We start from the raw sequence: 23,905 nt of genomic DNA on the forward strand, positions 1-23,905 counted from the left end.
TTGACCTGTCTACAACACATGTATTTAAATGGCTTCCCTGTTAACTCACTGTGTTTAAGAATCAAAAGAGATGTAGCAGGGGGATATCTGCTCTTGCAGGTAAGCCCTCACATGCAAAATAATTCACCTTGCCTTAGGGCTGTAAGGCCTGCTGTTGAGGTGACTTACATATATTGCACGCCGTGTTGGGGGACATGGCACACAGGCTATGTGTGCCATGTTGTGTTTTCACTTTTTAGCTGCACCAAAACATGCAGCCTGAAATGGCAGTCTGTGTGTGCTAGGTGAGGGGTCCCTGAGAATAGCACAATACATGCTGCAGTCCTTGGGGACCCTTTTTGATACCCATGCCCTAAGTACCAGGGGTACCATATACTAGGAACATACGGGGGAGGAAAAGGGACAAAGGTATTGCCAATTGGGGAACAATTGCACATGTTGTTGGTGAGGTCTTTAGAGTACCAGTGTGCTGAAGCTTTCAGCTTGCATTAATGTGTTTTATTTGGAGTTCGGGCATTGTCGTGATTTTGCAGAGAAGTATTCCTTTGCAATGTTTTTGTTCACATGTTGGTCATTTTATAGACTGCCCAGAGTTCTTTCCAGGGATGTTATTGAAAAGATAATTCAGGTGCGTGTAGAATGCTGAATATAAATGAACACCTTGCTTTTCAAGGTTCTTTGCCTTTTCGTAACTAGTAACAATAGCACACGTTTCAAGAAAAATGTGGTATTTCCATGGAATGTCTAGTGCCCTGCGTGTCATATTTTTGCAGTGATCTAAGATCAGACCAATTTAGGGACATTCACTTGTTCACTATGAAACAATGTATGCTCACCAAAATATAAGATGTTAGATGAACGTTGTCTTTGTTCTCGTGCAAAAGAAAGATTTCAGAGTGATAGTGACAGGAAATTGTTTGTTTTAATATCAGGGAAAACAAAAGTAAACATTGGTCCTTTAGACTATAAATCAGGCTTGAATACAGCCATAAAAGGGCCCAAACAATCATCTGTCAAACCAGCCCTTCGGGCTCTGCCAGATTGCCCTATAGGTCAGTGTGACCCTGAATAGCCACACAGAATACTGCCAGTGACCACCTATTTCCCTCAATTCCCAATAAATTACCCCACAAACCCTACCTTGAATTGTCTTGCATCACAGTGACGCAGTGTGAGATTTAAAAAAGAGTAGCATGACTGGGCTTGCATTACTGGAATTTACGGGCATTAATATGCTATCTAGTAGACTTTTTATGGCTGAGATTGTGAACCTACAATTCAATGATGTGATGTAGTGTCTGAGACAGCTGTGGTGACCCATAACGAGTGAATGTTGGGAGGACCTCTTGCCTTTGTATCACAGTGTGTTTTGCTCTAGGACTTTATGCACCTGGGGTCACTGGCCCTTCCCTGAGCAGTGCTGCACTTTGTTGCATTTTTAAGTAAATCTGATAGCCTCACTTGTTTGTTGTACTCTCCTCCTACTCTGACTGCTCATATGCAGTGCTAAAATGCAGGAGGTATTATGCCCAAGGTGCCTCAGGTTCACTGCTAGCGCTGATCCCAGCTGTGTTGCCACCACAACTTGGAGGCATTTGTGAGGGATAAGAACTGTCAAAATGTGCTTTCTACCCAGTTGATGCTGAGCAAGAAGGAAAGTTAACTTCTGACATTAGTTTGAATTGTGATTGTGTTACAAGCTTGAGCAAATAAACCATGGTGTATATTGAAAGGTTAGGCTGTTCACAGCTCTATAAGACAACCCTCTTCTCATTTTTCAGGCAATGCTGTTTCTCAAGATATCACTTGCTTGGCTGCTGATAGAATGTTGGTGTTTGCATCACATGGGACACTTCTCCAGGCATTTGCCCGCAACAAAGAGGTTTGTATGCATAGTTTGAGTTGGCGTTTCATTTCAACACCTGGAAATGTAAATTGTAAATGCATGTTGCGAAAGGTCTAATAATTGGATGTACTGCGGCTTGCATTACTGTAAAACCTTTCATAAAGAGAGATGTGAGCAAGATAACCATAGATTTAGTGAGAGTCAGTTTAATAAAATAAATAAGACAAGCTGAGTCACAAGCAGTTAAGACTATCTGAAATGGGATCTATTCTGAAGAGTAGATTACAGTGACATACCACAATGAGTTTCCCTCCAGTCATGCTTAATGCATTCATAATAGACTTTGCAGAGCAGTTGCTAAGGTATATGCTGATTTGCAGATTATAAGGTGATTATTTGCATAGTTAATTGATAAGAGGAAATGGAATCAAGGAAGAATTATTTTGATCAGCTTGAAAAAGTGGTTTTGTTTTAGGTTTGAGGCAGATACGCGGAAAGTCATTTACTATTTATCACATAAATGGTGACTAACAGTGGCCTCCATCTGAGAAAAAAAACAAAACATTCCCTGTGTCTTTTGGCCTTACTCCAGCTCTTCACAGCTGATAATCAATCTAACTGGTTCTCAGCTGAGTATTTGTTTTTCACTTAATGAGTCCTATGAACCTTCTTGGTTTTCTTCTCCTTTATAAACTAGTACAGAGCAACTCAAGCAAGCACCTCAGTCAGCAGACATGATATATACAAAGCATAAAATAAAAGCAGCCAACTCCATGCAGGGCCCTTGCATTGCACAGTTCTGAAATGAGTGAACATTCAGTCTTGAGGTTTGCATCCTTTTGTAAAGTAGCACCAGAGTTTTATTTAGTGATATTTATTCACAATATTTATTATGCCTGACAAACCACTAGAATGGGAGCCTCAGAACTCATAGAACTTGAAAATATAACAACACTGGATGGGCTAAACCATGTTAAGGGTGGGCCACAAAGGTGTTGAAAGATGATAGTCTTGAGGGAGATACTCAGGCCCAGGTGTTAGGACCAGCCAACCTTGGGTGTCTGACTCATGGACTAAAGTGATGCAGGACCGGCAACTGGGCTGGTGTTGGACACAGGAGGAATAGACAAGGTGTGATGCAAAGGGTATGGAGGTGGATACTGTGAAACTGACAGCTCTGATTTGCTAGCGGATCTCTGGGGAGCTGTTCCCACCACAACTGCAGCAGAGGGAGATGGAAGATTCTGACCATGTTGCCCCCTAATTTTAGCGTACTTCAGTTGGTATATGTTATCTGTAGTCAGAAGGTGCTGCCTCCTCTGATCAATTTACACTTTCTGTCAGAACACAATGATCTCTAGTTTTTCAAAATGATGCATCTAAATCTCTGGTTTTCATCATTTGAGTCTCTGCCAGGTGAGCCACAAGGGATTTAATCTTCTATTCCACCGCTGTGAGGCTTGGATTTGAATGGGATGGAGGCCAGAGCCACTGATGCAGCTGTGGCAACATTTCCCTCTGAGATTTCTTGACGTCTTCCTTTCACTTTCCTTTGGTTTTTCGAAGTTCACATTTTCTTCTTCCCTGATGCTTCATCTGGGTTACTTTCAGAGAGTGATGTCTCCATCTTCCTTCTCTGTTTTATTTTCATTTCCTCCTTTTGTTGCCCTTTCGTCACAATCCATTTTGGTATCTCATTCCTATTTCATTTGAGTCCTCTCTTGTTGCTATTTATCTGGTGTGCCAGCCTCCAGTTTCCCTTGAATCACTTCAGCAGCTTTTTCTGGCATGCCCATTTTATATGAGCTGTCCACTTTCCCAGTATCCTGCAGATTTTTTATGTATGTGTTCTGTTGTAGTTAGTGTGAAGCGTTACCTTGGCAATAGAATGTACTGAGGATTCGAGGGAGGACGGTTGGGGATCGAGAGAGAGAAGACAAGGGAGTCACTGGGAAGAGATTGTGATTTATGCTGTTCTGGGTGGATGTAATAAAGAAGACGTTAAATAGATGAAAGAGTCTCCGTGTCAAGTGGCGACGAGCTACATCCACCCTTCATCGGACCCACATGATTTAGGTGAAATCTGAGCGCTGCGCATTTCAGGCTGTATTCAGTGCTTCAGGATGACAGCTGATTGTAACAGCTGATTGGAAACAACGTGTTTGGTTTTCCGGCACGCGCACGCATACAGCTGTGTAGGATGGCAGTTGATCGTAACAGCTGAATGTAATGCGTTTTGTTGAAATACACGCGCGCACCTCTCAAAGCCGTTTTGGTGGATACAGCTGATTGTGAACAAAGTGCATTTCTACAAACCGATACGTGCGCACAATACAGCTATTTGTGTGTTTCCAGCTTTTGAGAATGACAGCTGAGCAACGTGTTTTTCATCAGGAATAGATGAAGTGCTCTACTGAACACGCACGCACCTCGTACTGTTTTAAACCTTCTACGTCAATTGTCTTCATTTCTGACTGTTGCTGCCATATGCATATTATTATGATTATCACAGTTTCAACAGCATAAACTTACTGTATCCTGGTAAATCCTGCTCCCATTGACATTCATGAAACATAGTTTTTACAGGAAGTTCCTTTACGACAGGAAATGAATATAAACTAGAGTGCTAACATAACAAGAACTTGGGCACATTCAGGAAGTACAACGAAGCATATTCAGGAAGTACAACAAAAGAACCTTTTACCAGAAAGATTTACCTACATTTGATATTCTTGATTATTAACAATGACCCATCAGTCTCTCCTCAGCATGTCTCAGCCTCCACAATTTGTATCTGAACGAGGTGAACCAATTCTACCATGGAAAAAATGGATACATTTATTTGATTCATACTTAATTGGTATTGGTGGAGAGAAATTTTCCCCTGCAAGGAAACAAGGCATTCTATTACACAATTTAGGAGTTGAGGGACGAAATATTTATGACAGCCTTGATTTGATAACTGTTGGTACAGCTGAGGGTGAACCTAGAGATGTTTATGAAATGTCACTTATGATGCTCAAAAAACATTTTGGTGGTCGCATAAATGTTGTCATGGAAAGACACAAGTTTTTTATGAGAGTGCAAGCTAAAGATGAAAGGGTTGGCAATTACATTGCTTCACTCAAGACATTGGCTCAAACATGTGACTTTGCTGAACTCACGGACTCCTTAATACGTGACCAACTGGTGCGTTGTACTAACAATCCCAGGGTCCAAGAAAAACTACTAGCCAAGAACTCAACCTTGCAGGAAGCTCAGATCATCGCTGAGAGCATGGAACATGCTATTTTATGGGCCAAGGAGATGAAGGGCGCAAGTCATGGCATTCATGCTGAATCTGCACTTCCGGGTTCTTCTTGTGATTGTGTTCAGGAATGTGACTTTGTGCAGAAAGTGTCCAGTAAAGGAAAAATTAATAATGGGACTGTAGAGAAAAGCAACGTCAGATGTTACAAGTGTGGCAATGTTGGTCATTTGGCTAATAACCCAAAATGCTTTGCTAGAAATGTAAATTGCAGGAATTGTGGGAAAAGGGGGCATTTAGCGAAAGTTTGCAAAAGTTCAAAAGTGAATATGGTCAGTGAATCAACAAGTGAACAACAGATGATTTTGCATTTTGATTATACCAATCAACAGTGCAATGAAAATAAGTTAGTTATGCCAAGGTGTGATATTGGTATTGATGGGAAAACTGTCCCAGTACTTGCTGATTCAGGATCCCCGTTTACGCTAATTGGGGACAAGAATTGGGAAAGGATTTTTGCAGGTGAAAAGATTGAACTAGTTCCACATGACATCGATCCTATTGGATATGGTGGACAGAAAATTGACCTTATCGGTTACTCTGTGATGACGATAGAATTTAAAGGGCGTGAAACAGTTGGAAAGGTTTACGTAGCAAAACGTGGCAACAATCTGTTGGGGTGGCGCCATCAAAGAGATTTAGGAATTGTTTTGAACCCCAATACTCCTGACCAGGTCCTTTCTGTTTCTGTTTTGGGTGATGATGAAGAAATTGTAAGCAATTTCCCAGAGATCTTTAATGATGGGCTTGGACTACTGAAAAACTTCAAACATAAAATCATATTAAAATCTAATGCCAGTCCGGCTGTATTCAAGGTGAGGAAGGTGCCTCATCTGATGTTGCAGCCCTTGCAAGAGGAGCTTGACAGATTACTGGGTTTGGGTGTTATAGAAGAGATTGAAGCCTCAGAGTGGTTAGCACCCATAGTTTTGGTTCCCAAAGATAATGGAAAAAAAATCAGATTATGTGTGGACCTCAGAGGTCTCAATCAATGCATTTGGGTAGACCGCCAGCCGTTGCCTAATATCAATGAGACTTTGACCATGTTAACTGGGGCTAATGTATTCAGTGTTTTGGATCTCTCTGCAGCGTATCATCAGATCCTGCTTGATGAAGATTCAAGACATCTTACTTCTTTTGTTACTCCTTTGGGGGCGTTCAGATATGTTAGAATGCCTTTTGGTTTGGCATCTGCTGCTGCTTGTTTCCAGAGAATTATGAAGGAAGTACTCAAAAATCTTGATTCTGTTTTGTTTTTCCAGGATGACATTCTTGTTTATGGCAAAGACACCGTCACGCATGATACTATGCTTAGAGCTGTTCTTATGAGGTTGAGAGAGAATGGGTTGACTGTAAAGAAGGAGAAATGTAAGTTTAGAGTTGGAACTGTTTCTTTTCTTGGTCACACTATATCTGGAGATGGTATCAAACCGAAGGTAGAGTTAGCGAAATCAATTATGTCAGTACCAATACCAGTAGATAAAGATCAAGTACGATCGTTTCTTGGTCTTGCAGAATACTACTCTAAATTTGTTAAGAATTTTGCGAGTATTGTGCAACCATTAAGAATGATCCTGAAGAAGGGTGTGAAGTATGAGTGGACTCCACAGTGTGAGGAGGCGTTTAATGCAGTGAAAAATGACATAGGAAAGATGCCCACCTTAGGCCATTTTGATGTTAAGCGCAAAACATTTTTATCCACTGATGCTAGCTTGAAAGGCCTTGGTGCAGTTCTCTCGCAACACGTAGATGGAGAAGAAAGAGTAGTGGCGTTTGCGTCACGTTCTCTTAAAAGTCAAGAGGAACGGTATTCTGTGATTGAGCGTGAAGCGTTGGCTTGCACTTGGGCTATAAATCATTTCAAATATTATTTATGGGGTTTACCCTTTGTACTCAGGAGTGATCACAAACCCTTAGTACAGTTGTTCACTTGCCGAAACATTGAGAGTACAACACCACGGATCAAGCGTTGGGTGGAGAGCCTGTTAGACTTTAATTATTTGGTGGAGTATTATCCTGGAAAGAAGAATATTCCTGCTGATTTCCTGTCTAGACTACCAGTGGTTGGTTGTAGCCTTGCTGAGCATGTTCCTGTGTTGTGGATCAAAGAATCTGCTCTAGACAAAGTGGAATGGGATGGAGAATGTGGTAGAGACCCGGTTTTAAAAGTGGTCATGGAATATGTGGTTCAAGGTTGGCCATGTTTGAGTGATTGTCATGAAGATACCAAAGTTTTTTGGAACGTTAGGGATGAGTTGAGTATCATCGATGGCAATTTGTTCAGGAATAACAGATTAATTCCCCCTTCTAGTTTACGTGAGAAGCTGATTAATTTAGGTCATGAGGGACATCTAGGTAGGAACCTCACAAAAGCTAGTATCAGAGAATGTTATTGGTGGCCAGGTTTAGATAAACAGGTTGAGGTTGTGGTGAAGGACTGTTTACAGTGTGCTGGAAATGATAAATCCAGGGTAGTCCGGACTGCTCCTTTATCTCCGGTTTCCATTCCTGATGAACCATGGGTCAAATTGGGTTTGGATTTGGTGGGACCTTTTGGAAATGTTACCATACAATGAAAGATTTGTGATTGTTCTTGTTGATTACACTTCTAAATGGGTCACTGCTTGTTGTGTACACTCTATTACCACCAGAACTGTGATAGATTTTTTGACTGATGTGTTTGCCTTTGAAGGAATTCCTAGAGTGATAGTGACTGACAATGGTGTTCAGTTCACTTCCTCAGAAATGAAGGATTTTCTTAAGAGTTTGGCAATCTCTCATTTTCGCACAGCACTTTATGCACCCCAAGCGAATGGGTTGGTTGAGAAAATGAATCAGTTGGTGAAGGCAAGTGTTCAAGTAGCTTTGGAAAACAGATTTCCATTAAAAACTGTATTGAGGGAGAAGTTATGGGCCCACAGGAATGCACCAAATGTTGTTACTGGTATGTCTCCGTTTCGCATTCTAAAAGGCAGATTAGCAGGCTCAAAGCTGAATCCTTCGTGGTTGCATCCTAAAACTCAAGTTAGAGCAAAGTTCAATGACTTAAAGGATATTCGAGCTAGAGTAATTGAGAATCAGACGAAGTATAAGAAGCGATTTGATGAGAAGCGTTGTGTACGTCAGAAGAGTTGGTGTGAAGGTGATTTGGTGTTTATTAAGAAACCTGTGTGGTGTCCTAAAGGAGAATCTAAATATATTGGACCGAAGAAGATTATAGAAGTAAAGAAGAATGTTGTTGTTCTAGAAGGTGGCGAAGTTTGGAGTATGTCGCGACTAGCCAAGTGTTCCAAATTGTTGGATGAACATGATGCTGTTAGGTCTGATGTAGATGTGAATGTAGGAGTAAGAAGGAGTGGAAGGAGCTGCACATATCCTAGACATCTCAGGGATTTTGTGAGCTAAAAATTATACTTTATTTATACCTTATTTATACCTTAAGAACTGGGATTAGAACCATTTCTATAAGTTGTTCTGTAAGTCCTATCTTATGTTGTTTTTTAGGTAAATGTATATAGTTATGCATTTTTTTTTTCCATTTATTTATTTATTAAGAGGGGAAGATGTGTTATGTTGTAGTTAGTGTGAAGCGTTACCTTGGCAATAGAATGTACTGAGGATTCGAGGGAGGACGGTTGGGGATCGAGAGAGAGGAGGCAAGGGAGTCACTGGGAAGAGATTGTGATTTATGCTGTTCTGGGTGGATGTAATAAAGAAGACGTTAAATAGATGAGAGTCTCCGTGTCAGTATGCTTCAACAAGTGCCAGGGGTGCTTCCTCATAAACATTGGAGAACTCCTCTAAAGCCGCTTTGGCACCTGCCAATGCCACCCCAAATCAACCACAGATGTGGCCATGAGAGGATTCCCAGACTGCCTGCATGACAGTGGCTGGTATGCAAGAGGCAGAGTGAAGAGTGAGAGTTCTCAGGGTAGGGGTCTTCGTTAAGGAGCCTTATGAAGTGCAGGGTGCACTTGTGCTGAGTGTGGCTCCACACATGCTTAGGCTCCTTATTCCCATCATCCTTGTCTATCTCCAGTGCCTCTAGTCATAGCAAAGTTTCCTGCTCCATCCACTACCTTCTCCTCTCCTGTTTGCCTATGTCTTTGTTCTTGAGTAAGTGTCTGTGGACAGTCCAAAGTTTTGCGGATTAGTAGACTTGCCTTTTTTTCCTCCGGAAAATTCAACATCTGCAGAGAATCAGGAGTCCCAGGAATTAAAATTGGTTAACTTGGTTAAAGATTGGTTGAAGTTTTTAGGCCCTACATCGGATTCATCTTTTCTGTCCAGCAGCTCAACAAACGACCTGCAGGCCACCACTGGGCATGACTGGTTTCTGAAGCCTCTCATTTATGTATGTTGCAGGTGTGAAGTATGATTATAACGCAAACATCCTTAGCTCAGCTGATCTCCATCTCATCATTGAATTTCCTTGAAAATCAGGAAGTAGAGGTGGTTTGTAACAAAAGTCCCTACAAATCGAGCGCCCCTCTAGCTCCCTGGGCCAATGCTGAGACCCCTGACAGGATTCAGTGACCTTTACATGCTTGTTGTGGGCTTAACGACATCTCTAACACCCTGTTATTCTCCCCTTATTTTTTTTTGTCGGAGAATTAAATAAGTGCCTACAAGTTTCCACTTGTTTCCTGTGTGGAAATGTTAGCAATGTTTTATCATAAATGATAATGCTGTCAGCTGGCTCCTCTTAACCCCAAACAGAAATGGGCCTGCATCACTATTTTGTCCATTTAATATTTTCCTGGTAATTAAAAAGTAGTTGGAACACATGGGTTCACCAGCCTGTCCATCTGACTATCACTGGTTGCTAGCAAATATTTAGACTTTTTGGATCATAGACTGTTGGGTGTGTTTTTACGACTAAGAATATTTAAAACATGCATTTGCTCGAGTTAGAGCTATTGGCGTGGTTAATACCTAGCTGGACATTTCCTGCCACATAAATTGAAAATGAAGTGTAAAACATTAGTTGACATTAGCAAACTGGTTCAAAGCGCCATGGCCGCCATGAGCAAGAGCGCGAAGGAGAGACACAAAAGGAAAGAGAGGTTTGTTCGCTCACAGTCCAACATATCAGCGAATGTGCCAATATCCATGGAACAGGGTCGGTCTGCAAGATGGTAACAAAACCGCCCCACAGCGGTACAAACGTAAAGCATTTACCAGTGATGATAAGTTATTTTTGAAAGGCAAGCCCATGAACGAGTAAAAGAGCTGGGCGTGGTTAAAAGTCACAATTCTTACAACACGGCGGAGAGCTTGCGCGCGTAACCCAAAATGGACCAGTGGTTTATTTTACAGTGCATTTTGGACATATTGGATGCAAATCCAAAGGCCCTGAAGGGGGTACTAATAAAATAACTAATTTTGTGTTGTAATTAGGCAAGCCTTACTCTGCCAGTGGTCCTCACCTTCCCCTCACAAATGTGCACCATATAGTGGAATTTCTAACATAATGTCTCGGGGAAAGAGCTACAAATGAATTAGAGGCAGTCAAGTAAATCTAGTTATGCAGTGTCCTCGTTTAATTCGTTTTTCCATCCAGCCCTTGGCAAGTTCATTCTCAGCCATATCTTGTGACCAAGACTACATGCAAGTGAAAGATGGTCAAATCAAAAGTCATGCTGGACAAATCATATAGGCATGTACAGCAGTCATTCTGCTTAATTAGTTAGAAATCGCATGATCATACAGGTACACAAGTCTTATATGCTTAGAATTCAGACAGCAACAGTGATATCCAAAACACTTTATTAATGTGTCTGTTCGCTAGTCTTGAAATAACAAATGTGACAGTAAATGCCTTTTGGTATAGAGTGACCAGATGCCCCTGATTTGCCTGGATAGTCTCATGTTTTTCAGTGCCTGTCCCTACAAATTTCTTGCAAGTCATTCAGGATTAATAAGTAATACTCATCTGGAAGCAATGTTGGCACAGATATTGTGTGTCCATTTGCATTTCATTTTCTCCATGCTATTACCATTGTTTTCACACAAATTCCAATTTTGATACCTTGGTGTCTTATTACTTGCCTTCTATTTTGATGGAAGCTATTACTTGTCATTCTGTGCCACACCGTCCCTGCAAGTGTGTGATCAAACATTTGTCTCCGTGTATGTTGTGATTTTTGGTTTACAAATTCTGGTCATCCTCCTTTTATACCATGGAGCCACAATTTAACAATAATTCTCCTGCGATCAACAAATCCTTACATTTCATTCTAAAATATGTTTCAGAAAGGTATTAATTTTACTTGATAATCAGCTTGACAGATTCTGAAAAGACCGTGATTTCACCATGGAATAAAACATGTTTATTTCGATAGTTGCTTATTTCTCCCTGGAGAGGTTTGACATTTTTGTGGGGAAAACAGTGTTTTTGCCCCCAAACTAGTAGCTTTTCATTTTCCTTTTTTTCCATCACCTGTTTACTATTACTATTCCAGCAAGATCTTGTGTGTAACTGCCTGTTTTACATATCTGAGTGGATGGTCAGGCCCAACATTAGTGCTTGGCTCTTCTATGTCCTGCTGCTGTGTTCCCTTCCCCTTAGCACAGGTTGCCCTTCTGCCACAATCCACTGATAAAGTCAGCTTTGTCAGTGGTTTTTATCACCCTACTGAAGAACCAGTTCTGTAGCAGCCTAGGAGCAGATCCATGCACCCACGGAGATTGAAGGAGGTTGTGCATAGGAAGGGAGATTTGTGTACTTCTATCCGTATGCGTTACAGCTAGGGATCATCAGAATACAAAACCTTCTCCTGCCCCAGCTTTTATCGCTGTAAGACATTGCCTTACTATGTCATCTGTTCAGCATGCAAGCTAGTTTTTCTCTTCAACAGTGCCAGTTTCCTCTAGAAAGGGCAACATTTTGCACATCAACACGGCTAGTGATCAAGAGGCCGTTCACTGGAAGGAGCCGCCTCTCCATTTGTATCTTGACTATTTATTCTTTTCGAAAGTTGTAAGTTCAAAATTGAATTGAAGCACAAGGTTTGTGTGAGTGCATTCATATTTAGACAATCCAATCACAATTTCTCCATCCCCTGCTCAGTGAATCACTGCCTACATCACTTTATAAATGTTTTTTCCCTTTGTAAATATAATTCTCTGCAGCTTTTCCTCTCACTTTCCCTCCAAGAGTCAAATCTATCAGTATATTTCATTTGATATTTTAGACTCTTGTGCTTTTTCATTTTTATTACATTTAGACCTCTAAATATGATAGAAATAGTAGTAAATAAAGCAATAAAATCACAAACTGTAACAAGCACAGATACTGTTGCTATGCTTGATGAGACAGATGACTGCAACAGGCATGGTTCCTAACGCCCTGGAAAGCAAAAATAATTATTCAAGAAAATAAATTGGGGAAGGTGCAAATTGCTATTGATAGAGTAAACCATAGGGTAATTAATATTCTATCAGTAGCACCCAGAGCAAACACACAGATACATGAGACTATCACTCTAAATAATGCCATTTCAAAAGGATGCCCTATTTCAATTTTCAGTGTAATTGAGAAAGGCTCTTAATTCAGCAAGGGTAGTAAACAGCCATATTATAACTTTATTTTATTTTTGGATCCATGGTTAAAAGAATGTCAATACAAATGAATTAAATAGAAATAGAGAAAGGTACACCAATCAAAGCCCGAAATAGATTGAAGAAATAAAGGACCAAAAGATAAAAAGATAACAGATAAAATAACTTGATTCTCCAGAGGAGGAGGGTAGAGTGTAGGAAAAGGCACCACAAGCAATAAACGACAATTAAGAGAGGAACATCTAGAAACCTACACAGGAAAACCATCAAAAAGGGAGTTGGAAAAACCTGTGTTCAATTCTCTATGTGCAGCAGGAATGACGTTTTGTTTCTAGGGCAATGCTGCCCTAATGCCTTTTCTTTATTGCTACTGGCAGTCACTGTATAAAGGGAGCCCCAGAAATAAAGGGATTGCTGAATTATGCCACCTCATAATATTGCTTTACATTTTTCAAGAATAACAAAGGAAGATTGAAGGAAGGTGTAGTAGCGGCCAGGGGCTGGGAGCCACAGACTGTGTGCTGAGCTTGTACGTAAAGAACAGGCATACAGCACAGGGGGTCTTCAGGAGAGTTTGAACCAATAAACATCACCTAATACAGGCATGTACACTTTGCTTGTTTGCTGCATATTATAATCTGCTAGAGAAAGTCAATGTCTTGCCCTCATGCCTCACATTGAATAGCCAATAAAGTATGGAAACACAAATACTGTTGCTGCCACTGGGCATGGTCAACTGCCAATGGCAGAGGGCGGACTCCTTAGTGTTGCATTGCCGTTGACCCAGAGTGTCAAATCAGGCAGGTAAGCAGCCTCTCCTTTGCTCTCTTGGGGAGATCCTCTGGGCAGGTGGAGTAGCACTGCACTGTGTGACTTTGTGCTTGCTTGTAGAGACTCTATAGCTTTTGCCTTGATGCAATCTTTCCACGTTTAGTGGCCCAAGGTTTGACCTCTTTCTCAATACCCAGCAGATTTTCAACCTGAAACTAACTTCCATTACAGATTTTCTGCACCTTGAGTTATACTTCAAATTAACATCTTCCAAGTTCATGTCTGTCACTTCTATTACTATCCCTTCGTACTACATCTGACCATCAAAACCAGATATAGGTTGACACATACCTGTCCTCTTAGATAAGCATTTGCGCCCTCACAGCAAATGCTGCACTGCTTTGACTCCTGCGATGGCTAGTTGAACACACCATGAAACATTCAACCAGCCCGATGGTTTGAGATTTGTGTATGTAGATCTTACCCCATGGTAATCTAAAAACCATCTTAACCCTGGAGACACAAACTGCACTCCTTTATGTATTAGTAGTTTCTACTTCAGTCTCTTATGTGAATGTAGTTTTGTTGTCTCCTGTGAAGGGTCTCCAGGTGCTTGAGCGGGTGTGTAGGTCAAGCAGGAGTGGGTCATCCGAAGGAGATATGCAGAGTTAGTTGAAGAGCCAGGTTCTTGAAGAAGTCTAGTAGTGAGGAAGAGGTCCTGATGTGTTTGGGGAGGTCATTCCAGGTGTTGGCAGCGATGTAGCAAAAAGCGCAGCCTCCAACTCTATTTTTGTGGACACAAGAAATGTGAGAGAGAGAGATGTAAATCACAGTTTTCTGGTGGGTTGGTAGAAGCGTAGGTGGTGGTTGCAGAAGGCAGGTCCAATGTTGTGGAGGGCCATGAATGCACGGTTTAGCAGCTTCAATTGGCAGTGTTTCTGGATGGAGAGTCAGTGAAGTTCTTCTTTAAGAATATGGGTCCGCTACGTACCAAGTGAACTCTAGTTAAGACCTCCTGGTTTATTTGAGTCTTTGAACACAATCCTTTTGAGGTTAACTAGCTTCTACTGAAATACCTCTGGAAATCCTTTCTCCCTGATTGACGTATTGTCAACATTGTCAGGGCTCGAAGCAGTAGCTGGGCTGTGGGATTCAATTTGTTGTTATTGCAAACCTTAGGTTTGCAATTAATAAAAACACATAACCCTTGCCATGTGTTGTCCACCCTTTGGAAAGAATAGGATCCTCAAAAACCCTGTTATCTGAATTGGCTCACATCACTGATCCTCCCCTACCTTTTCCTGCCCCCCTAAAGTACACATCACATGGCACTAAAAAAGAAAATTCTAAAGTTGTGTTGTTGCTAAGATATTTTGAACCTGCCATTATTTCAGCTCTTCTTTCAGATAGGTACATAATGCTTTATGGTAGTCAGTTGGGTGGCTTAACAGTCCATACTTAACACAGAAATATTGTAACTATAAGATTGACACATTTTCCTGAGCAAATTCTTTGCTTTGGCCTCTTTTACAAAGCACCAACTATTGGTACAAATCCAGCATGTGCGGCAAATTTGAATGTAGGGCTCTCACTACTGTAAATGTTTGGGAAAGCAATGTTTTCTGTTTCTATTTACCATATTTATTTTGTGCATGGCTAACTATGAAGGGATTCCCAGTGTTCAGATTTTTGGCACCAAAAGACTTCCTGACAACTGACTAATCAGAAAGTCTGAAGTCTTTACTGAATGTTCATTCATCATTGGTCATCCTCAGGAGAGGAGGCATCTTGTTCCATAGTTTTAAGACCAGGAACGACAAGGAGCAACAGCCACTCTGGCTTTTATAAATTCTAAGGATAACTACCAGCTAGGGTTTGGTAGTTTGAAGCAGTCTTCCAGGACTTTAATGATGCAACATATGGCCTTACAGACTTGGGTCTTTATTGTTGCAGCTTCTGTGTGCTATACATAAGACCTTAAAATGAATACACTTTTTCATAGTTAGGCAGTGCATTTTGGCCAAAGAGACTGATGCCGACTGATGTCTTGGGATCTTTAGCAGAAAATGAGCTGCAGCATTTTGCACCACCTGCAGTCTATTCAACACTGATTGTGAGACTCCCAAGTTAAGCTCACTTCCGTAATCCAAGTGAGAGGTCACTAAAACTTGTACTTCGGTTCTTCGAGAAGACTCTGGTGAAAATGTTAAGATCTCCCCGACTTTCCTTAGCACAGTAAAGCAAGCAGATGAAAGTTTCTTCACTTGTGTAACAGAGGAAATTTTGTCATCCGGACAGAATGCCAAATTTTGTGCTCAATATGAAATCATTTTTGCCGTACTAAGAAATGCTTTCATTCACCTAGTAATATGACTTGCTGTAGTACTGTGGTGATTACCGTAATGATGTAATACATTCTGGTGCTGGGCTGTGAGTAGGAACAATCTTAGAATGTTGATATTGGAAGTGTTGGACAGTTATTGTATGAACCGAAGATGCTCTGGATGTTCACTGGCTGAGCTGCTCCACAACCGTGTAGCCTCTACTAATAAACCAGTACTATCTTCATCCCGTGGTCAGAGTACTAACTACAGGATTTTTGGTGACGAGCTGGCTAAACGCACGACCTATGTGTGATTTATTTGTGGGTTATTTCTCATTTTGTACAGGTAGATTTAATGTGGTACATACAGTGGAGTTGAGCATAGATCAATACCGCCCTGGATTCGCTTACTTTACTGATTTGTCAAATTGTGGAGACTATCACAATCCGATTACTTGGCAGCGTGTAGCTGAGACTGCATTAGTAATAATCAAGCCTGCAGTGGATGTGCAGTGGTGAAGGAGGAGCGGGGAAGGGAACTCGTGTCTTACCATAATTTGCTTAGTATTGGCAATATTACATTTTGTGAAAAACCGGGGAGGAATCTTCTACGCCACGTCATCACGTTTTGCGTCGGACTGTACAGACATTTTACTATTCTGCCTGATCGTGCCTATTTGTAACATTTTCTTCATACGTTGTTCGAGGAGTGAGGTCTTCCTGGTTCGTAGCGCAATGTCATCACGTTTTATGTACAGGCATTTCCTATTCTGCCTGACTATGCCTGTGTGTGACGCCTTTCTGTATGCCGTCCCCCTAGTGAGGTCTTCCTGTTTGACACTGCCTGACTTGCATGTCTCACAGTGCGCCTGTCGTCTACTGAGCTCCGTCAGTCACATGCGTATCACGGTGATTAGCACACCTAATCAAGGATACCCGTTTTTTTTTTTTTTTTTTTTTTTTTTTTAGCAACATGTTCTGTTTCTATATGACTGACGGTGCTTAATTTTGCTTTGACAGAGCGAATCGCAGTGGTTCGCACACCCTACTATTTTTACTTAAATACTGTGCTTCTGTTATCTCACAGCACGGATCCTGGTGATTCGCACACCATACTATTTTAACTTAAATACTGTGTTTTTGTTGTCTCACAGCAGGAATCACAGTGATTCCTACACCTTACTATATTATCTAATAGAAAAAAAGGATTCAAACAGCGCTCGTATATTATTAATAGTTGTTTTAACATAAAGCATGTCTAATATTCAAGGAACCTCCTGTTAAGTGGGATGTATGGTTTGATGCATTTGAAATATATTTAGGTGCTATTGAAACCTTAAGATTTAGTGCAGAAAGGAAAATTTTTATTCTTCTTCATACTTTAGGGTTTGAAGGTAGATCTGTCTACAACCCCTACGTGACGCAAACTGTGCAATATGTTGATAATGCTTTAGATGAATTTGAAACAGTTGTTTTGAAATTGAAAAATAGATTTGACAAGCAACCCAGTCTTATAGTCTTGAGACATAAAGTTTTAAAAAGAAAACAAAATAAAGGAGAGGATGTGGAGTAATACATTTCTGTACTACCTAGGCTTGCTTCCATTTGTATATTTGAAAATTTCATGGACCAACTTATTAGAGATCAGTTTGTGTGTCAATGTAAAGACAAACAAATTAGGAAAGAATTATAAGCCATGAGTAATCCAACTCTTGAAGACAATATGAAAGTAGCAAAAAGCATTGAGATTCCACACGTCTCCTTAAAGGAGCTTTATGATAACCCAATTGAAATGCTGAAAGTAGCTGCAATCACCAAACCTGTGCAGAAGGGGGCAAGACAAAACAAGAGCTTTAACCCGGGGTTCAACAATTCAAATTTGTGCTTTCAGTGTGGTAACGCTCCACATCCAAAGGGGGGTGGGGGGGGAGTGTCCAGCAATTAATGTTTCTTGTAACTACTGTAAAAAATAAAATAATTGGACAATTAGCTAAAGCTAAAAAAAAACAAAAACAAAAAAACAGGCACATAAGAAATCAACAGTTTGTGTTGTGGCATCCGAGAACAAATCAGGGCTTGAAATTGTTTCTGTGATTGATGATGCTAAACAAGACAATTATCGTAAGAATTGCACTGACCCTATTGTAGAAATAAAAGTAGAGGACAATGATCTTAAATTACAGGTTGATTCTGGTTCTAGAATCACCATGATCACACAATCTTTATTCAATGAAACATGGTGTGATAGACCTTTGATGCCACCTGATCGTTCTCCTTTCTCATATGAAAGTCATAGAATTGAACCTTTGGGTTACATTGAGGATGATCTAGAATGTAAAGGTAGAAAGATTAGAGGTAAAATATATGTTGCTGTCAAAGGACTTGACATCCTGGGGTGGTTCCGGCAGGGTTTATTTGGCATGGTATTCAAACATGGAGCAAAAGAACACGTTCTGGTAGTGGATTGGGAGGGAGCAGTCAAAAATAGGTCTGGTTTCCTTCTGTGTTTACGAAATTGTTTAGGTAAAATTTGTGGGTTCAATCAAATCAAAGAAGGGACTGTTCCCACCAAACACAACCTCAGGAGTGTTCCTTTCAGTAATAGGGAAGACTTAAAAAAGGAACTTATTAAGTTGTGTGACAATGGCATTATTGAGCCCATTGAGTCCTCATTATGGCTGACACCTTTGTTTGTAGCTCAGAAAAGGGATGGACAGATAAAGGTATGTGTTGATCTTAGGTCCTTGAACAAGGAAATTTGTGTAGACTCACACCCACTACCAAAGGTCAGTGATGTGGAAGCTGAAGCAAAGCCAGATAGTGTCCCATTTGTAAGGATTTGTGGATTCCTATGCTAAAAGCCTTCTTAAAATTAATCTGTATAATGTTCAACATGAACTTGATCTCTAAGTTGCACAGTTTGTAGTGTCCATGCATATTCATATAACTCCTGCACCTCATCTTTACCTTCCAGACACTGTACATTTTTATATACTCTGCACCCCTCTGACCCAGTACTGTGTATTAGAAATGCAAAATACTATTTTGATGAATCCCTGCCACTAATATATTACAAATAGATTTTGAAAAACATTTTCAGTTGTGAAGGTGCCTAGTTATTACCTACATCATGATTGTAACATATTTTCTCTGTCTGGGAATGTTAGTGATAAAACATTTCAGGTTGCATCTGTTTCCAATGCGGGTCAGCACTGGAGATGTACACTGAGGAAACCACAAAGGGGATTTTTTTTCTGATCAGATAGGACCTAAATTTGGCAGTTCGACTGGATTGTTCCTCTTGGACCAGGGTCAAGACTGATTTGAACATAGCCGATCTCTGTTTGCATTGGCATTGTGGGTGAATAACAAGGGATTATAATGTGGTTCAGGACGTTTGCCAGTGGCTCAGCCACTGGTCACCAGTCACCTTTGTGTTTGCCTCAGTGAGACACCCTAAGTGCAACTGGTATACCCAGACATGGGTTCCTTGCTCACTTTGCTACAGGATTTCAGCTGTACATCATTTTGAACACGTAGGAGGGCTGAAACAGGTCTGGGGTTGCTTGTATTCCTTTTTTAGACAGCACCTGACTTGACTTGGCAGTTTGGGCTGGACTACTCTGATTGGAGCAGGAGCAAGGCTGATATGAATATAGCTACCGTGTACCTCGGGAGGGGAGCATAGTAGATGAAATATGATGGACTGCAGCCCCATGAGATTGGAGATGTATACTGTCCGCATGTCTCACGGACAGGTGGCTCATCTGCGCTTCTTTGTGCAAGTTATACAGTGGGGAACCCCCTTTTCTACATGGCAGCATGTTATCAGATATGATTGCCTGGCACACCTCTGCCATAGTCCTGCAAAATCCTGTGATAGGTGGTGCTCCACCGCCCACATTGCAGAAGCCATTTAGAGTCTCTGTCCAGAATGCCAAGCAGTGACATGTATATAAATTCAAAGCTCATTACTGTCACTCCCTATTCTGCTTCACTACAGCATCACTACAGCATCATTTCACGTTAACATGGCAAGTCCAACTTTCTAGGGTTGAGCCTGCGAGCACATGCGCTAGGGCATGCGTCTTGCTTGAGAGACTGTTGTGTACTGTAGGAAGTTGGCTCTGTATGCACTATTTCAAAGTAAGGAATAGTATGCACAGAGTCCAAGGGATCCCCTTAGAGATAAGATAGTGGCAAAAAGAGATAATACTAATGCTCTATTTTGTGGTAGTGTGGTCGAGCAGTAGGCTTATCAAAGGAGTAGTGTTAAGCATTTGTTGTACATACACACAGGCAATAAATGAGGAACACACACTCGGAGACAATTCCAGGCCAATAGGTTTTTGTATAGATAAATATATTTTCTTAGTTTATTTTAAGAACCACAGGTTCAAATTCTACATGTAATACTTTGCATGAAAGGTATTGCAGGTAAGTACTTTAGGAACTTTGAATAACCACAATAGCATATATACTTTTCAAATAAAACACATATAGCTATTTTAAAACTAGACACAGTGCAATTTTTCACAGTTCCTAGGGGAGGTAAGTAATAGTTAGTTCTTGCAGGTAAGTAAACCACCTACGGGGTTCAAGTTTGGGTCCAAGGTAGCCCACCGTTGGGGGTTCAGAGCAACCCCAAAGTTACCACACCAGCAGCTCAGGGCCGGTCAGGTGCAGAGTTCAAAGTGGTGCCCAAAACACATAGGCTTCAATGGAGAAGGGGGTGCCCCGGTTCCAGTCTGCCAGCAGGTAAGTACCCGCGTCTTCGGAGGGCAGACCAGGGGGGTTTTGTAGGGCACCGGGGGGGACACAAGTTAGCACAGAAAGTACACCCTCAGCAGCACGGGGGCGGCCGGGTGCAGTGTGCAAACACACGTGGGGTTTGTAATTGAAATCAATGGGAGACCAAGGGGTCTCTTCAGCGATGCAGGCAAGCAAGGGGGGGGGCTCCTCGGGGTAGCCACCACCTGGGCAAGGGAGAGGGCCTCCTGGGGGTCACTCCTGCACTGGAGTTCCGATCCTTCAGGTCCTGGGGGCTGCGGATGCAGGGTCTTTTCCAGGCGTCGGGATCTGAGAGTCAGGCAGTTGCGGTCAGGGGGAGCCTCGGGATTCCCTCTGCAGGCGTCGCTGTGGGGGCTCAGGGGGGACAACTTTGGTTACTCACAGTCTCGGAGTCGCCGGGGAGTCCTCCCTGAAGTGTTGTTTCTCCACAAGTCGAGCCGGGGGCGTCGGGTGCAGAGTTGCAAGTCTCACGCTTCCGGCGGGAAACGCAGTTGTTTTAAAGTTGCTCCTTTGGAAACAAAGTTGCAGTCTTGGATGAACAGGGCCGCTGTTCTCTGGAGTTTCTTGGTCCTTCTAGAGCAGGGCAGTCCTCTGAGGATTCAGAGGTCGCTGGTCCTGGGGAAAGCGTCGCTGGAGCAGTTTTCTTCCGAAGGGGGGAGACAGGCCGGTAGAGCTGGGGCCAAAGCAGTTGGTGTCACCGTCTTCTCTGCAGAGTTTTTCAGCTCAGCAGTCCTCTTCTTCTTAGGTTGCAGGAATCTGAGTTCCTAGGTTCAGGGGAGCCCTTAAATACAGAATTTAGGGGGGTGTTTAGGTCAGGGAGGGCAGTAGCCAATGGCTACTAGCCCTGAGGGTGGCTACACCCTCTTTGTGCCTCCTCCCAAGGGGAGGGGGTCACATTCCTATCCCTATGGGGGGGATCCTCCATCTGCAAGATGGAGGATTCCTAAAAGTCAGAGTCACTTCAGCTCAGGTTGCCTTAGGGGCTGTCCTGACTGGTCAGTGACTCCTCCTTGTTTTTCTCATTATCTCCTCCGGCCTTGCCGCCAAAAGTGGGGCCGTGGCCGGAGGGGGCGGGCAACTCCACTAGCTGGAATGCCCTGTGGTGCTGGAACAAAGGGGGTGAGCCTTTGAGGCTCACTGCCAGGTGTTACAGCTCCTGCAAGGGGGAGGTGATAAGCATCTCCACCCAGTGCAGGCTTTTTTACTAGCCACAGAGTGACAAAGGCACTCTCCCCATGTGGCCAGCAACCTGTCTCGAGTGTGGCAGGCTGCTAAAACCAGTCAGCCTACACAGGTAGTTGGTTAAGGTTTCAGGGGGCACCTCTAAGGTGCCCTCTGGGGTGTATCTTACAATAAAATGTACACTGGCATCAGTGTGCATTTATTGTGCTGAGAAGTTTGATACCAAACTTCCCAGTTTTCAGTGTAGCCATTATGGTGCTGTGGAGTTCGTGTTTGACAGACTCCCAGACCATATACTCTTATGGCTACCCTGCACTTACAATGTCTAAGGTTTGGCTTAGACACTGTAGGGGCACAGTGCTCATGCACTGTTGCCCTCACCTATGGTATAGTGCACCCTGCCTTAGGGCTGTAAGGCCTGCTAGAGGGGTGACTTATCTATACTGCATAGGCAGTGTGAGGTTGGCTTGGCACCCTGAGGGGAGTGCCATGTCGACTTACTCGTTTTATCCTCACCAGCACACACAAGCTGGCAAGCAGTGTGTCTGTGCTGAGTGAGGGGTCCCCAGGGTGGCATAAGTTATGCTGCAGCCCTTAGAGACCTTCCCTGGCATCAGGGCCCTTGGTAGCAGGGGTACCAGTTACAAGGGACTTACCTGGATGCCAGGGTGTGCCAATTGTGTAAACAAAAGTACAGGTTAGGGAAAGAACACTGGTGCTGGGGCCTGGTTAGCAGGCCTCAGCACACTTTCAATTCAAAACATAGCATCAGCAAAGGCAAAAAGTCAGGGGGTAACCATGCCAAGGAGGCATTTCCTTAACCCCCCCCCCCTCCCAAGGAAAGAGGATGAGAATAACCTTTCCCAAGAGAGTCTTCATTTTCTAAGTGGAAGAACCTGGAACGGCCATCTGCATTGGCATGGGCAGTCCCAGGTCTGTGTTCCACTATAAAGTCCATTCCCTGTAGGGAGATGGACCACCTCAACAGTTTTGGATTTTCACCTTTCATTTGCATCAGCCATCTGAGAGGTCTGTGGTCAGTTTGAAATACAAAGTGAGTACCAAAGAGGTATGGTCTCAGCTTCTTCAGGGACCAAACCACAGCAAAGGCCTCCCTCTCAATGGCACTCCAACGCTGCTCCCTGGGGAGCAACCTCCTGCTAATGAAAGCAACAGGCTGGTCAAGGCCATCATCATTTGTTTGGGACAAAACTGCCCCTATCCCATGTTCAGAGGCATCTGTCTGCACAATTAACTGCTTGGAGTAATCTGGAGCTTTTAGAACTGGTGCTGTGCACATTGCTTGTTTCAGGGTGTCAAAGGCCTGTTGGCATTCTACAGTCCAGTTTACCTTCTTGGGCATTTTCTTGGAGGTGAGTTCTGTGAGGGCTGTCACTATGGATCCATATCCCTTCACAAACCTCCTGTAAAACCCAGTCAAGCCAAGGAATGCCCTGACTTGAGTCTGGGTTTTTGGAGCTGCCCAGTCCAGAATAGTCTGGATCTTAGGCTGAAGTGGCTGAACTTGGCCTCCACCTACAAGGTGTCCCAAGTAAACCACAGTTCCCTGCCCTATCTGGCATTTGGATGCCTTGATAGAGAGGCCTGCTGATTGCAGAGCCTTCAAAACCTTCTTCAGGTGGACCAGGTGATCCTGCCAGCTGGAGCTAAAGACAGCAATATCATCAAGATAAGCTGCACTAAAGGACTCCAAACCAGCAAGGACTTTATTCACCAACCCTTGGAAGGTGGCAGGGGCATTCTTTAAACCAAAGGGCATAACAGTAAACTGATAATGCCCATCAGGTGTGGAGAATGCTGTCTTTTCTTTTGCTCCAGGTGCCATTTTGATTTGCCATTACCCTGCTGTTAAGTCAAAGGTACTTAAGAATTTGGCAGCACCTAATTTATCAATCAGTTCATCAGCCCTTGGAATGGGATGGGCATCTGTCTTGGTGTGCAGAATTAAGTCCTCTGTAGTCCACACAAAACCTCATCTCTCTCTTTCCATCTTTGGTGTGAGGTTTGGGGACTAAGACCACTGGGCTAGCCCAGGGGCTGTCAGAGTGTTCAATTACTCCCAATTCCAGCATCTTGTGAACTTCCACCTTGATGCTTTCCT

At 42.6% G+C, this 23,905-nt stretch overlaps 1 protein-coding gene across 1 annotated transcript in view; it reads left to right on the forward strand.

Annotated features, from left to right (window-relative positions):
• Positions 1-23,905, forward strand: part of WDR36 (WD repeat domain 36) — a 543,291-nt gene that overhangs the window by 30,841 nt on the left and 488,545 nt on the right. Inside the window, exon 3 of the mRNA XM_069226458.1 lies at positions 1,782-1,882. Within this exon, the coding sequence (XP_069082559.1) occupies positions 1,782-1,882 (101 nt within the window). The remainder of the gene's footprint in view (positions 1-1,781; positions 1,883-23,905) is intronic.

This window comes from Pleurodeles waltl, chromosome 1_1, assembly GCF_031143425.1.
Source record: "Pleurodeles waltl isolate 20211129_DDA chromosome 1_1, aPleWal1.hap1.20221129, whole genome shotgun sequence".
NCBI lineage: Eukaryota > Metazoa > Chordata > Amphibia > Caudata > Salamandridae > Pleurodeles > Pleurodeles waltl.